At 42.6% G+C, this 13,984-nt stretch overlaps 2 protein-coding genes and 1 long non-coding RNA gene across 12 annotated transcripts in view; 1 reads left to right on the top strand and 2 right to left on the bottom strand.

Moving 5' to 3' along the window:
• LOC135377822 (chromodomain-helicase-DNA-binding protein 7-like) overlaps window positions 1-1,337 on the bottom strand; it is a 135,207-nt gene extending 133,870 nt beyond the window's left edge. For 7 of the 9 annotated variants that reach the window (XM_064610515.1, XM_064610518.1, XM_064610520.1 and 4 more), the window contains exon 1: window positions 1,055-1,336. The gene's annotated coding sequence lies outside the window, so the exon portion shown is untranslated. Of the gene's footprint in view, window positions 1-790; window positions 889-1,054 lie in introns of those variants that run through there. The other 2 variants (XM_064610523.1, XM_064610516.1) reach the window with 2 other exon arrangements.
• Window positions 1,338-1,463: 126 nt separating this feature from the next.
• LOC135377826 (uncharacterized) lies at window positions 1,464-10,051 on the top strand. The gene is made up of 3 exons (XR_010418205.1): window positions 1,464-6,640; window positions 7,334-7,436; window positions 7,913-10,051. It is a non-coding gene; the product is annotated as an uncharacterized LOC135377826 (long non-coding RNA).
• Window positions 9,800-13,984, bottom strand: part of LOC135377824 (breast cancer anti-estrogen resistance protein 1-like) — a 30,875-nt gene continuing 26,690 nt past the window's right edge. For both annotated transcript variants that reach the window (XM_064610526.1, XM_064610527.1), the window contains exon 8: window positions 9,800-13,424. In XM_064610526.1, coding sequence (XP_064466596.1) covers window positions 12,192-13,424 — 1,233 coding nt within the window. In that variant the 3' untranslated portion in view covers window positions 9,800-12,191. The remainder of the gene's footprint in view (window positions 13,425-13,984) is intronic.

Here is a 13,984-nt window from a genome sequence, read left to right as displayed (position 1 = left end):
ACACATGAGCACAACTTCACATAGCAGCCAAGGATTGTAGAATATCCATCTAAACAAATCATCTAAAATGTAATGCACATAACAGGTCTCCAGGCATAGAAACAAGTGAATGCACTGATCTCATCAGCTTTTATATGAAATCCCGTTGGTATCCGACATGCAGACCTGAAACAATAACGTTACGTACGCTGCATAACAGGTCCAGCATCTCGAGCAGGATTCGGAGACCGCGTTATGTTAGGCCAGCTCGTGTGTACTTTTCTCAGCTAGGAATTATATGGGACAAATATTGGCAGAACACGTTCCGTAAAATGCTAATATCCAATTTTCAACGAGCACCACAAGCTGTGAAATAGTATTGAAGGGATAACGTTCCGCATTCTGACAGATAAGTGACGTAAATGAACTTCATCCTCGGATTATGCGGTGCGAGAATCAATGATACGAGCTCCGTTCGACACAAATACAACTTTTATATAAGAATATGTAACCGCGGAAATTATGCCTGAGGTCGGCAGAAAAGCGCCCGAGGACCCCGTCCGGCTTTCCCCTCATCTCAGGTAACACAACGGGACACCGCAGAAGCGACATTTATAACGAATGCTGCAGCATGGACATCGTTCGAAAACAGAGTTTGATTACCCTTAAGCCTAACGAGATGATATAAGCAAGCATTAGCTTCCAATACCGTTCAGAGACCTTTCCAGTTTTCGCTCAATATTATGGGTCTCACAACATCGGACATCCTTGACTCTACACTGACATTTCATCCATTTTCTCTATTACTTACCTTTCCTCACGATTTCATGCGAGAAATTTGCGAGTCCAAAATGCAAATACTTGCGACAACTTATTGAAAACGTGCGAGAACAATGAGCATAACTTTTCTTTGAACGCCATTTTAGGCCCATCTTCAGCTACCCAATTCATGATCACTTTTGCCAAATGATAATCGGCTTGGACTTATCAATTAATGTGCGTCTTTCACTACATGTTCTCGATTTAGTAACCGACTTAAGTTGTATGTAAGTTATGTGGCAAATACAATGCTTACCTCTGGTTACTGTAAAGCGCCAAACTTCATCTATAGGCGATTTTTGTCAAGTTCGGGTCGCTTTGGTCACATAGAGTGTACATCTCGCTAAGACTAGCACGCCATGTTACGCCGTCTCTGATTGGTCGACACACAAATACTACAGATAGATTTGCTTGTGGAAGTGTCGTATTTGACTTAATTTGCACTGCAAACTGACATTTATACGGCAGATTTCGTTAATGATTAATCACAGAATGGTTTCGCATAGTATTGCAGCAGACAGTAGAGTCAATGACAATTGTCATTTATTGGTGATCGGCCAATGAAAGCAGGGCTTGCTAGACGGTCGCGATAAAAGAGTTGTATTTTTCTTTCTTCCCCACCTTCCCGCGGCGGCACCGCGGCCAATGAGACGTCGAAGATTTTCTTAAACTCCCGGATGTATTGCGCTTGAAAAGCGGGAACTCTTGCAGTGACAATGGCTGGCTAGGCAGGCTAGTCCGCTAGGGTACCTGTGCTGCCATGTTTGTTCTCTTTGTCCTATGTTCCTATTCAACGTAGCAACGACATTGCAGCCGTTTAATATGTGATGTTTAAACCCTGAAGGATATAGCATATCTTCATCTTGCGCTTTGCAAGCGTACTTGTATGACGACGTCAAACCAGACGTACTACTGAACGCTTGTTTTCTTTCCAAGTTCGCTAAGTTTCAGTCGATGTCCCGCTGGCATCACACAACGCATGGAAGACGGTACGTGCAATGCATGTACCCTTTTTCATTGCGCTTGGCAGTGTTGCGCCCAACTCTTTTGTGGCGTTAGGAAGTCTGTTTTAGTGTTCGGCTTCCCTAGGTAGATCCGTAATTTTCAACAATGATTGTATTAACCATAGCTTGTCTGAACACTTCCTCTTGCCTGAATGTTCTTTATATTCGCAGTTTTATATTCCGTAAATGCATACGTCCCGAAGAGAAAACAGCACTGAATCTGAGGCTTCCTGTAATGAATTGCCTTTCAGCGTAACTGCAGCACAGAGCAAAATAGTCTCGTATACTTCTTGGTTCACAGTTCAACTCCCGTGATGTATCTGAAGATAAACAGCAGAGCCAACCGAATTTTGAAGGAGACTATTCCCAGAATAACGAGCGGAATTCCACATTAAACTGACGTCTCTTTACCATAGATTGAGAAGTTACCCGTCCAAAAGAACTCGTTACAAGTTAAGTTACCGTGTGCAAAATGTAACTAAGTTAATAACGAAGTTCTTCAGCCTGAAATGTAACTCGCAGTTACTGAGTTCCTTAAAGAACGAGTTACTTCCAAGTTACTTCGGACACAAAATAGCATTACGCAGGTGCAGAAAGCGTGAGCAGTTGGGGTAGGCCTTGAGTTGCCTGCGGAGAGGTGCAACACGCTTAGATCGTTTTCGTTTATGTCCAACAATAGACATCTCCCTGTTTGTAAACAAATGACGCCATAGTGTTCGACAGCGCCAAAATTGGGTAGAATAGAACTACGGTCGAAGCTAGAGGTCAACAAGGTCGCGCCCGAAAGCTACGGTCTTGAGGGGATTACGATATGGTCCCTTAAAGGAACGCGACCCTCGGTTCTGCTTTTCTTTCAATGGGAGGCAGCGAACAAGTGCCCGTTCGTGGAACCCAGCCCTCTCCCCCCGATTTGTTTCGGTTTCAGTCTGTCTAGCAATGTCAAGATGACATTTCTCTTGTAGAGGTCTATTGGAACGCTTTGCACCTTACTCCCTGTGGGCGCACAACGGTTCAGCTTCATTTCAATGGAAGCGGTTCTTACTTCCTGAATAAAATACTGTCATTGATTGAATATCACGTTTTATGGCAAAAAATGCCATGAAGGAACCGGAGAGAAACCAAGAAAAATATGTGGACGTGAGTGAAAAGCGAGTTAAAAGTAACTTGGAACTTAACTTAAGTTGCTTTGGCGAAGTTATCTGAAAAAGGAACGAGTTCCTCCGAAAGTTACCACGGCGCAAAAGTACCGAGTTAAGTTACAAGTTACCAAAAAAAGGAACTTAGTTACAGTAACGAGTTACCTCGAACTCTGCTCTTTACCTCTTCCCTTTCAATAGGGCGCTAAAGCATTATTGACACAATTGTGGACCCCATTTACTAAATACAGGATGCTCATGAGTTCTTAATGTTGCCTGCTCCTGACAGGACAGACATTTGTTCTGTTTGTCCGCTGTGTTTCAGCCTCAGAACAGCTTCTACTTCATAGGGAGTGGAACATGTTTGCCTTTTGACAGCTCACACGCAAACTTCCCAAGAAGCTAAGTGGTCTATCTTACCAAATGTTGCCTAGGGACATGCAGTAACCAGTAACTTCCCCAGAATTCGACCTCTCTGGAGTACCGAACTTCCAAATGGGGTGTGGGGTATAGGGATATGGACACATGTTTATGTGTACATGTGCTGGTGGCTGAGCTGTATTGGGCAATCTCGAGAGTTTCAGCGGGGTGATTGCAAAAAAAACAAGGGGGGGGGGGGAATCCCTGGGGACATGGCAGTGTGGACAAACCATATCCCAACACATTGCTTACATAGGAATAGCCAAAAATTAAAAGGCTACTCACCTTGCACATTAAGGGCCTAGGTTTTTGTGTTTGTTCCAGAGGTGCCACATTTGCCTCAACTTTGCTGCAAGTATGAATGCATGTCCCATCCATTCTAATGGATGGGACTTACTCCAACTTTGGTGTATTGACGAGAAAGCTACAATGGTTTGCTATGCTATAACGTGCCACAGTGTAACAGCTGTATGTGTGTGGTATCACAACAGCACAGTGGCTGACAGATAATGTAAAACCCAACTTCACAGCTCAGCTGCCTAAAAACTCTGCTCCTAGATAGTTACAGACGTTCAAACTTCATATCGAACACAAGTACAGTAAGCAAGCGAGCTGGTGTGTAATTGAAGAAGGTAGCATAATTCCTTGAGTCTGAGGACAGGGACTAAGTCAACACAGAACAGGACCAGGTCGTTCGGTTCTGTTCTGTGTAGTCTTCGTCCCTGTCATGCTCCTCAGACTCGTGGAATTATGCTACCTCCGTAAAATTCATATACAACAAAATTTGGTTCCCTTGTACAAGGGTTGTTCAACGGTGTCGGAGACTTTTTTTTTTTTAATACAATGGAAAATTCAGGAAGCACCAAACTGTGTCAGTTTTACAGTGACAGCTGTTAAAGGGGCACTAAAATGCAAAAACAACTTTCTGTCAAATAAAAGTCAGTGTTTCAATTAGTATGATGCAAGCGAAATTAGTTCACACAGTGCTACTGTTTAGAAGAAAAACGCAATGACAACAGAGACGTCTTTGGTAGAGATGTCGCGAACCGGCCGCGGTTCAAGTTCGCACAGGTTCGAAAAAAAATGAACTTTTGTGAAAAGTCCGCTGAACAGTTCGAATAAAGTTTGACAGGTCTGCGCATGCGCGACTTCCGAAGAAGAGTTTTCGATGGCTAAAGATATCTCTTTGTAAATCACTTTAGGAACGCGAGGAAAACGTTTTTGGTCTCGGGAACCATATACTGCACACATCAACATGACATAAAACATACGCAACGCATACTGTTTGCAGTTTGCAATTGACATCAACGTCAGGTGCTGGGCCGCTATCCTCAGTCCTGAAGCGTACCTCGTTCTGTACTTGTCTACCTTGTAGTGAACAGTTTATATGTACATAAACATCACTGCAATGTTTATAATACCATCGTTGTGGCACCATCTGCTGCTTGCTCCTTGCCGTTTGTGTTTCTTCAGTGGCTCATGCCATGTACAGCTCTGTATTTTGCCCCTATAGCTCGCATATAGAATACTTTTTATTCTGTTTCATGTAGTGCACTTTTCTTATACCCTCCTCAGAGTTTGTGCAAACTGCTCATCTCCAGAGATCCAGTGATAGCTATGGAATGGTGAGCCGTCTGCACTTGAGATACAACTATTTCTGAAGCCTTACATGTATTTCAACATCATTATTCCTGATGTCGTTGGAAAATTGAAATACGAAGAAAGCACAAAAAAAGCCAATGCTTTGCTTTTAAAAAGAGCATTAAAAAGTTGAGCTTTGCGAAGTTTGAAGGTTCGTCGCCATTCGAACCCCCAGGTTCGACATCGAACTTTGAGGTTCGAAAAAGGCTCGCGACATCCCTAGTCTTTGGCGGCAACGTACGGGACCCCAGGAGGCAAAGATTGGCGCCATCCAATGAGGCAGCAGGAGAAGCGTGTGCATACCTATCGTGGCCGTGTGAATTTCGAACGGGTTTGCTAGTAGTGTTCCGTATATGCTCCGCATGATGCGCACTGCGCCATTTTTCAATACCGATTCACTGAATTGTACCCACAACAGTCCTCGCGAATGTTCCACTGACAACATTCACGACCAACTGACGCCGACGCCAGCCCGCTTTGCAACGCGCACTATGTTTTTCACCTAGACTGCTGCATGGCGTGGCATGCGCAGCATGGACTAAAAACACCGATGCACGAGCTCAAACGACGTTCACTGCTTAGCGCCGAAGCAAGAAAGAGTCAGGTATACTTTCGACTGTAGCTCCGTCACGGAATCAAAGTTTTGAATTATGATAACAAGTACGAAATTAACATAGCGTACAACGTAATTTGAAGTGAACTTGTTTTTGCATTTTAGTGCCCCTTTAAGGGTTCAATTTTGTGCCGATCTTTTCCCATATGTCGCACCGCCAAAATACAAAAGAGAAAAAACTAAGAAGAAATGCATCGTGGTGGTGTTAGGGTTGCCACCTTTCGTAGTGAAAAATACCGGCCGAGGGAGAGGGGGTGGTATAGAGGGAAAGGGGAAATGGGTGGATGAGGACACAGAGAGAGAGATAATACGAGGAGTTCCTGTGTGTGGCTGGATCATTGATGTTAGAAATTACTATAAACGGGCATGAACGGTACACTGGATCGTATTGGAGCAACCGGATTGTTATTTACTCTGAAAAACGCATTGATGCACACAAACCCTTCTTTGCAGGAGGAGATCTCATGATGGTTGTATACGGCCTAAGTTCTATCTGGCTCGACACAACCTTCAATAGCCTTGCACAACCACTGATCTTGTCCTCTCCGAACACAAGACTTGATGAATAACAATGATAATAATAATAATGAATAAATAATAAAACGACTGGTGACTGCGGAGTTGGGACTTTGCTCCAGATTTATTCAAGATGTAGTGGAATGTTGAAGCGAAAACCTCGCAAAAGCCCTTGTGAAAAGGTATTGAGCAACAAATACCCGCAAAACGCTGCCGGCATCACCCTTTCTACCGGCAACCAGCAGAGCGAGCAAATAACCAGCCTGGTGGCAACCCTAGGTGGTGTCCATGTACGCTTCCCCCAACGAGCCCCTTGCCAAGATACATGCGTTCCTCGCTGAAACTTTCACCAGTGAACGAACCTCCACATACTACAGTGACCATAAGACACATCTTATGGTCCTTCAACACCCTGCTGACGACCAACATCATAAAGCATATCAAGCACAACACCCAAGTACTGACCAAGAAGATCTTGCTGCGGACCGCATTCAACAGAGCGAACCATGCGTGTAGGTACAGATGAGCTCAAATAAACATCTGTGTCGTTGTCGTTGATTTGATGTAACTTGCATCATATCTGCCAGTTTCTTCTTTTTTTTTTTTTTTTCAAAGTATCCACCATGAGGATCTAGACACCACTGCCATAACTGTGGCAACTCTTTGATGCCTCCGGCCTAGAAAGAAGTGGGATGCTGTCGTAGCCACTGCAGGGCATCTTTCTGGAGGGCTTCATCTGTGTGGAACGCCTTTCCTCCGAGGTGCTCTTTAAGGGGCCCAAACAAATGGTAATCACTGGGGGCTAAATCTGGGCTGTAAGGGGCATGGGCAAAACCTCCCAGCGTATTTCGACCAGGGTTGCTACAGTCAGATTTGCTGTGAGAGGCCGAGCATTGTCATGAAGAAGAATGACCCTTCCGGAAAACATCCCAGGTCTTTTCTTGCAAATTGTGTTTCGCACGGCACCCTTTATCAGCGTGGAGTAGTACTGGGCATTAATCATGGCCCATTGCTACAAGAAGTCTACATGGATGACAGCCTGCATGTCCCAGAAGACAGTTCCCATGGACTTCCCAGCAGACTGCAGCATCTTGCTTTTCTTTGGTGGCGGGAAAGCCTTATGTCGCCATTCCATGCTGCTGCTTTTTGTCTCTGGGGTGAAATGTTGCATCCAGGCTTAAAAATCTAAAATTTGTCCCCCTTAGATTAAAACCAGTTCAGCAGCTGCTCAGAGACTGCCATGCGCACTCCCGTTCTGGTCACAGGTGAGGTGTCGGGGAACCCATCTTGCACAGACTTTACGGAACAGTAAGTGCTCGTGAATGATTGTCTCTACACTGCGGACACCTGTGGCGTAGCCAGAGCGAGGGGGGGGGGGGGGTTGAAACACCCACCCCAAATTTTACCTTTGGTACCTTCACATTTGAGAGAGGGAAGCAAGGGTGAAATCCTCCTCCCCACGTAAAGTTCCTAGAGGACCCCTCCAGAAATATTATTCTGGCTACGCCACTGGCAGACACTAATATTACCCTGGGCTGCAATGTCCCAAACTGTTACTTGCTGGGTCTTGAATATGGCTGGCTTGCTGAACGCGATGTTCACTGGCATGACTGCAGTGTCCATGTGGTTCATTGGTCACCATATCCCGTCCTTCTCCAAACTGTACCATTCGTACACTCTTCCCCTTGACGTTTGTCCCCATACTGTGCCTATAATCTTTGCAAAATCTCAGCTGGTCTGACGTTCTCCTTCACAAGGAACTTGATTATGCATCGCTGTTCCAGAGCTGCAGAGACACGGCTCACTGCCATGATAGCTGCCGCCGCTGCACGTGCCGCTGACCTGAGAAGGATTGCACTTCGTCCTCCGAAAGGTTTATTCAATTACATTTACTCACTGATTTTTCTCGAGCAAAAGTCTTGGTCAACCTCGAACGACCCTTGTATGTACTGGATAAAAGGCAAAACTGCTTAGAGCTGTTTTATGTTTGTGTAAGATGTGAATCGTCCATAATGTTTTAAAATCCCCCCGTGCCGGGGGAGTGTTGTGTCGTCCTTTTAGCTCCCCGGCACTGGGAGATTTAATATGAACTGCTGAACCGCCCAGTTTTTAACCATTTTCGTGCATAATGTAGTACAAAAGGTGCATAGATTACAGACGCTCAACTTGGAATATATATGAATAATATAGTCAATAATGATAAATGTATAACCATTATGTACATTGAAATGTCACCCTTGCATACCTCCTGCAGCATTAACAGGACTGCTAACACCTACTTCACCAGCATATCAAATCTTTCTATGTGACAGTGCGTGTAACCTCACTTGTAAAGTAGCAAACAATTATGGTGGCATATCCTCCTCAAAGATTCACTAATAAGCAACTCACGAGAAAAAGTAAAATAAGTACTGACATAGTCAAGCATGATAAAGCAAATTTAAATTGAATTTGTTGTTTATTGATATAAAATCACATGTATTGACCGAATACGTGCAGACCCATAGCAGTTCGAAGTAGCAGCAGCGGAGTGCACTGTATGGCAGCAATGTAACAAGTTAACAACACAAAAGAACCAATACAAAATACATAATACTAACAGAAGAAGTGCAAAAAAAGCTAACCATGTCACAAGCCTTGAAATTTGTTTCATACTGCTTTTTCTACTTTTGAGTGGCTTGAAATGTGGAATTTTAGTGGATGTGTTCTAGGAATTAATTTTGGTACACCACTCATCCAAGGACCTTCAAAAACACTGGTATAAATGTTGTTTGTGGGCAGCTGGAATATTGTTCAACCGAACTGCACAGTACTCGAACTGCCCACAAAATCAAGATGTCTTTCTGGTTACATAGTGTTGTACATAGACATTAAAGGGTTGCAACACTTCATACCAAGTTATGCTGGATAAACTTGAAAGATGATTATTCGCATCAATGCAAACCTGCATTTCAAGGTTTACAGCACAGGGCATGGGCAGGGGGGGGTAACAAATGTGTGGAAAATTGCGGATTAAAACAGTAAGCTTACCATATTGGTAAATCATTTGACAACTACTAACTTTGGGGCAGAACCACCTGACCAAGTGGAGAGTGGATCATCTATTGTCTACATCACTTTCGCACACAGTTCATGGCTGTAAAGCAAATTGTGACGCTGAGAATGATTTCAACCAACTAAAAGTAGGGTACTCAAGTACTCAAAATTACAAATCTGCTCTATACAGCTGAAAGGATGAACACACTCCTGAATATCTTCTGAGCGGATTCGTGCCTTACCGCACAAAAGAAAACTGCTTTACTGATAAAATGTTTCTCAACACATACAAAAAATGGAAAAGGCATGGGATTCATTTTACCCATTATTTCCTCAGATTGCACCTGGTCTTTCATTCCATAGAGTAAAGTCTGACTGTAAACACTGAATTCTAACAAAGTATAATACTCTGATGTACAAGGGTCTACGAATGTGGCAAGTCATTACTGGACTGAAAGTGTAGATACTGCAATGTTATGCATGGGCTAGGAATAGTCCTTACTTGACATAATGAACTGTGGAAAGCTAGACTAGATGGTGATGCATACCTGCTGACATGACGAATATATTTACTACAACTGAAGCTTGCTTGCAACAAAAAAAAAAAGGAATAAAAGGGAGGTCACATTCAGAAATGAGCTGAAGAAAAATCGTGTATGTCTTTATTAAGTATACAATATTTGCTTGCACTGTATTACACTGTGAATAACAAACATTTGTGTGAACACCACTTTTAACCACTGCATCGTGACCACAGAATCTATTGCCACATCGCTATTACATGCATTTTCCACATGCTCCACGGGTTCACCTTCAAAAGACAAGGTTTCGTAGTCTTTGCTTAACTTGCATGCTTCAATGCGTTTTAAGCAGAATAGATATTCACGTAAATTGGGTTCACATTGCACTAAAGTTGACGCCCTTCCAAGGGCTTTCTGTGACTAGGAACACTTGTTACGGATACATAACTTACTTAAAAGTAGCTACCCTTTTTGCCGTTTGTGTGTGTAGGAAAATTTAGACTTTTTTTTATCATAGAGGTCTTCATTTGCACTAAACTTGGCCTACATAAATGCCAGGAAAAGTTATCAAATGATACATGAGCACTTGCAAAAGTGCTGGGATCATGTGCACAAATATGAAGTATTCAAAAAGTTCATAGTAAAAATGAGTAAACTACATCCTATAAAATGTTGCAACGATGTAAGGTTGGCATTTTGTTGTCTCAGTAGCACACAACCAGAATGTAAACTACCCAGCCAGAGTTCTGAAGGACAACTTAACATGCCAACATATAGCACAACATTAACCCCTTAAGTGCTATGTTACTTTAATAAAGTATGGAAGCTATTTCAAAACTGTTTCCCCAAAAATGTACATTTTTTCATATATGTGATGCAACTTGCATTGCTATACATATTTATCCCAGAAGAAATGACAATAGTGTAGAAATAAAAATGTGTGCTACCATCAGTGGCAGCACACCTTGCCTCCAGAGTGGCAAATGAGTCTCTGGCATTGAGGAATACAAAAGCACTTGTGGACAAGCGAGCTCGTCTACGTTATTATTAATTCGGACGCCACCCACGGTCTCAGCTTGTCCGTGGCTCTTAAGGGGCTAATACTCCTATTTTTGCTGCCTACATATGGTATAGCATAAACCTATGTGCTATGAAATTTTGCCAACATTTTTCTGTCCATTCTGTGGCAGCACATGCAAAAGTGGTTATGAGATACTCTTACAAAGATGCACATACAAAAGTGAATCACATTGAATGGACCACATGACTTCATTCTCTATGCTTTACCTTTGTATTTCATGGTACCAGAAGGAGAATAGGTATGCAAAGTGACTGGTACATATTGTCTTAACACATGCTATATTTGCTTTCAAGGGGGAACACATACTTTGTAAAAAAAGTATCCTAAATTGATGAGTACTGTTGACTGATGCGATATCGTAAATTGGTTCATACCTGTCTTGATAGAACTCGTCTGCCAATGGCGGAGGAAGGCTTTTTGCAGGACCCTCAGTTCAACTCTTCAGCTCAAAACAATTATACTTTTTAGTTAGTAGTGTTGGGATTCTGAAAGTTTCTTTCTGTTGCTTTTTTTTCCCTCTATCTTTCAAATTGTACTCTGGTTACTGCAAGGTATCCATCTGTATTAAAACATACCAAACCTACAAACTCTCGTATCCCATCAATCGACAGGGCGTTAATAGGGCAATTTGGCACACGCCCTTGGTTATTTCACGGAAGTACAATGTACCACATAATCACAAATACACCCAAAATGGAAACAATCAATATGTCAGTTGGTAAATGTTATTCAACGTAGGCCCATGACTTAAAATTATGACACAAATTATCAAAATAAAACATGGGTACATGCAAGTCTTGGCACTTTGGCTTTACGTGCCTCAAATAAAAAGTATGCCAGCAGGAAATGACCCTGAATGAATTAAACATGTCAAGTTTTTTTTTCTATCTCTCCACACTGTGGATGTGCAATAGGTAAATCTGCATGATGCATTATACATAGGGGAAAGCGGGTTAAGGGGTAAGCTGGAAAAATTATACCATTTGCTGACCTCTGCACTTTAATATAGCAGTATGGATCCACCTCATTTTATAGTGCAAGGACTACGATGAGGTATCACTCACATTAACAAGAACTGATGCACCAGGCCCTTAAACATAGTGCAACAAGTATGTACCATGTTATTAGTACCTAAGGTACACCCAAGTAACTGCTTATTCTAGTGTAGCAGTGCAGAACTACACGTAACAAGCTCAGACAGCAATGTGATGCAAATGGACTACAACAATGCATGTCCTCAATAATAAGCAATGCATCCCAACAGTTATAGTCCCGCATAGCTTCATACAGGAGACAAGTACAAATAAAATTACTTGTAAAAAGTTTGCATCTTAAAAACTTTTTAAAATGGCTCACTTGTGACTTGACTATCCCGTGTAGACATCTCCCATGCCTCCTCATTATTTTATACCCTCTGTGCTGTTGTTATCTCTTAACCACCTGTGTCACCACAACTTTGAGGTCATTGGCAAAGTGCGATACATCTACGATGCTGTCCACCATTTGTTGAACTGCAGCCACAGATGGAAACTGTAGTGCCGCTTTCTTTGTGCTGTTAATCAGCACCTTGAGTGCCTCACATAAGTTAGTAGAGCATTGTAACACTTGTGACTTTATCTCTTGATTCAGCACATTGCGGTATACCGTGTCTCCCATGTACACAAGTTTGTGTGCACAAATCACAACAAATTTGCTGTGTCCGACAAACACCTTAGGTGGCTGATTATTCTCGATGGTTGCCAGAAAAGCATCAATTGCATTGGTCAGGAAAAGGATATGGGTATCTATTTGTGCTCTGTAAAATGTCAATATTTGCACATCCCCATGGTCTAGGCCAGCAGACGGTAGTTCCTCGATCTTTTCCTCAACAGTGACTTGAGACTCTTTCAAGAGCTTATCAAATGATCGACTAAGCTCTGCAGGAAGAGCCGCTTTAATCTCTTCATTCTCCCTTTCTACAGCTTCTTTGGATTCTAGGTTAACGTAATCGTAATCATTGGCCCATTCTCTACGGTCCTCTTCTCGCTTGGGTGGTGCTGGTAGTGGACGCTTCCCACTTTCGCTGATAAGTGGGGACCGTTTAAAGATGAGGGTAGAGTTACCCTGTATCGTGGAAGCCACTTGCTGAATGTCTTCTGTCAGTCCTCGAGCACATGCTACTAGGTGGTCAAGTGCGTCTGGGCTGGACCCTGTGTAGTTTCCCACCTGCCAACCCTTCTCATCCAGTGACTGAGTTGTGGCCAGCACAACACGGTATGAATCTGCGAGTGGCTTAGTCAGGCGTGCTAATTTTTGGTAAAGTTTTCTGTCTTCTGCACAAGCAGCATTTGTGAGGGCACCCTGAGCAAATGCTAGGAACTCTTGGAGTGAAGAGCGTAGTCTGTAACAGTTGAGTTTGAGATCATGAAGCCGTGCTTCAGTTGCATTTTCTTGCCGCTTCCAGGTTGAGTGAGTTAGAGAAAAGAGTTTTGTAATAGCACTTGTCACCTCCTGGTGCAATTTGACAAGCACTTCAAGTGCTGCATCCCGTTCAAGGTGGATTTCTTTCAGTTCTCCCACAGCCTCATAATCTTGAGACTCGGTGCTTGAAGAAGAATGGCGTTTTGAAGAATCTGTTTCATCTGCTGTGGAAGGTGGGACTTGTATGTCTCGTGTAACCTGCACATATGAACAATTAGAATGATAACTACAAGTCTTTGCCTGTCCCAGTATTTATATATTTAGACCACACCTATGTAAAAAAATTATGGCTACTTTAACTGCTGTTGCTTGTGTGTCTTGGGAATTAAATCTTATACAATAATTATATCTTATACTTGCAATTATTATCATACATTTATAATATAACAAACACATTTATAATTATACGGGAATAAAAAGGTCGATAGAAAAAGAAGAGAACTATTGTACACACTGACAGGTTGTGATTGGCAAGGTAAAGCACTTTCGTACTCACGCTCTGCCCTGCGATGCCTTGTCGACAATAGCCACATGTCCTTTTGATGTTACACACCATGAACCAGTCACAATAATGAACGCTTACACATCAAGTTATTCTAGTAATGCGAAATGCAGTAAATTTGAAACATCTTTCCACATGGAACCTGCAATTTAGGAAGTTCGAACCGTTCCAAACGACCAAAAGCCCTCAATGTTTCATTTCACATGAGCTGTATATTTCTAGCACTGTATTGTTCCGTGAATGGGGATGAATGTCG

This window comes from Ornithodoros turicata, chromosome 1 (assembly GCF_037126465.1).
Source record: "Ornithodoros turicata isolate Travis chromosome 1, ASM3712646v1, whole genome shotgun sequence".
NCBI classification, from domain to species: Eukaryota; Metazoa; Arthropoda; class Arachnida; order Ixodida; family Argasidae; genus Ornithodoros; species Ornithodoros turicata.
This window is presented reverse-complemented; position numbering and strand designations above follow the sequence as displayed.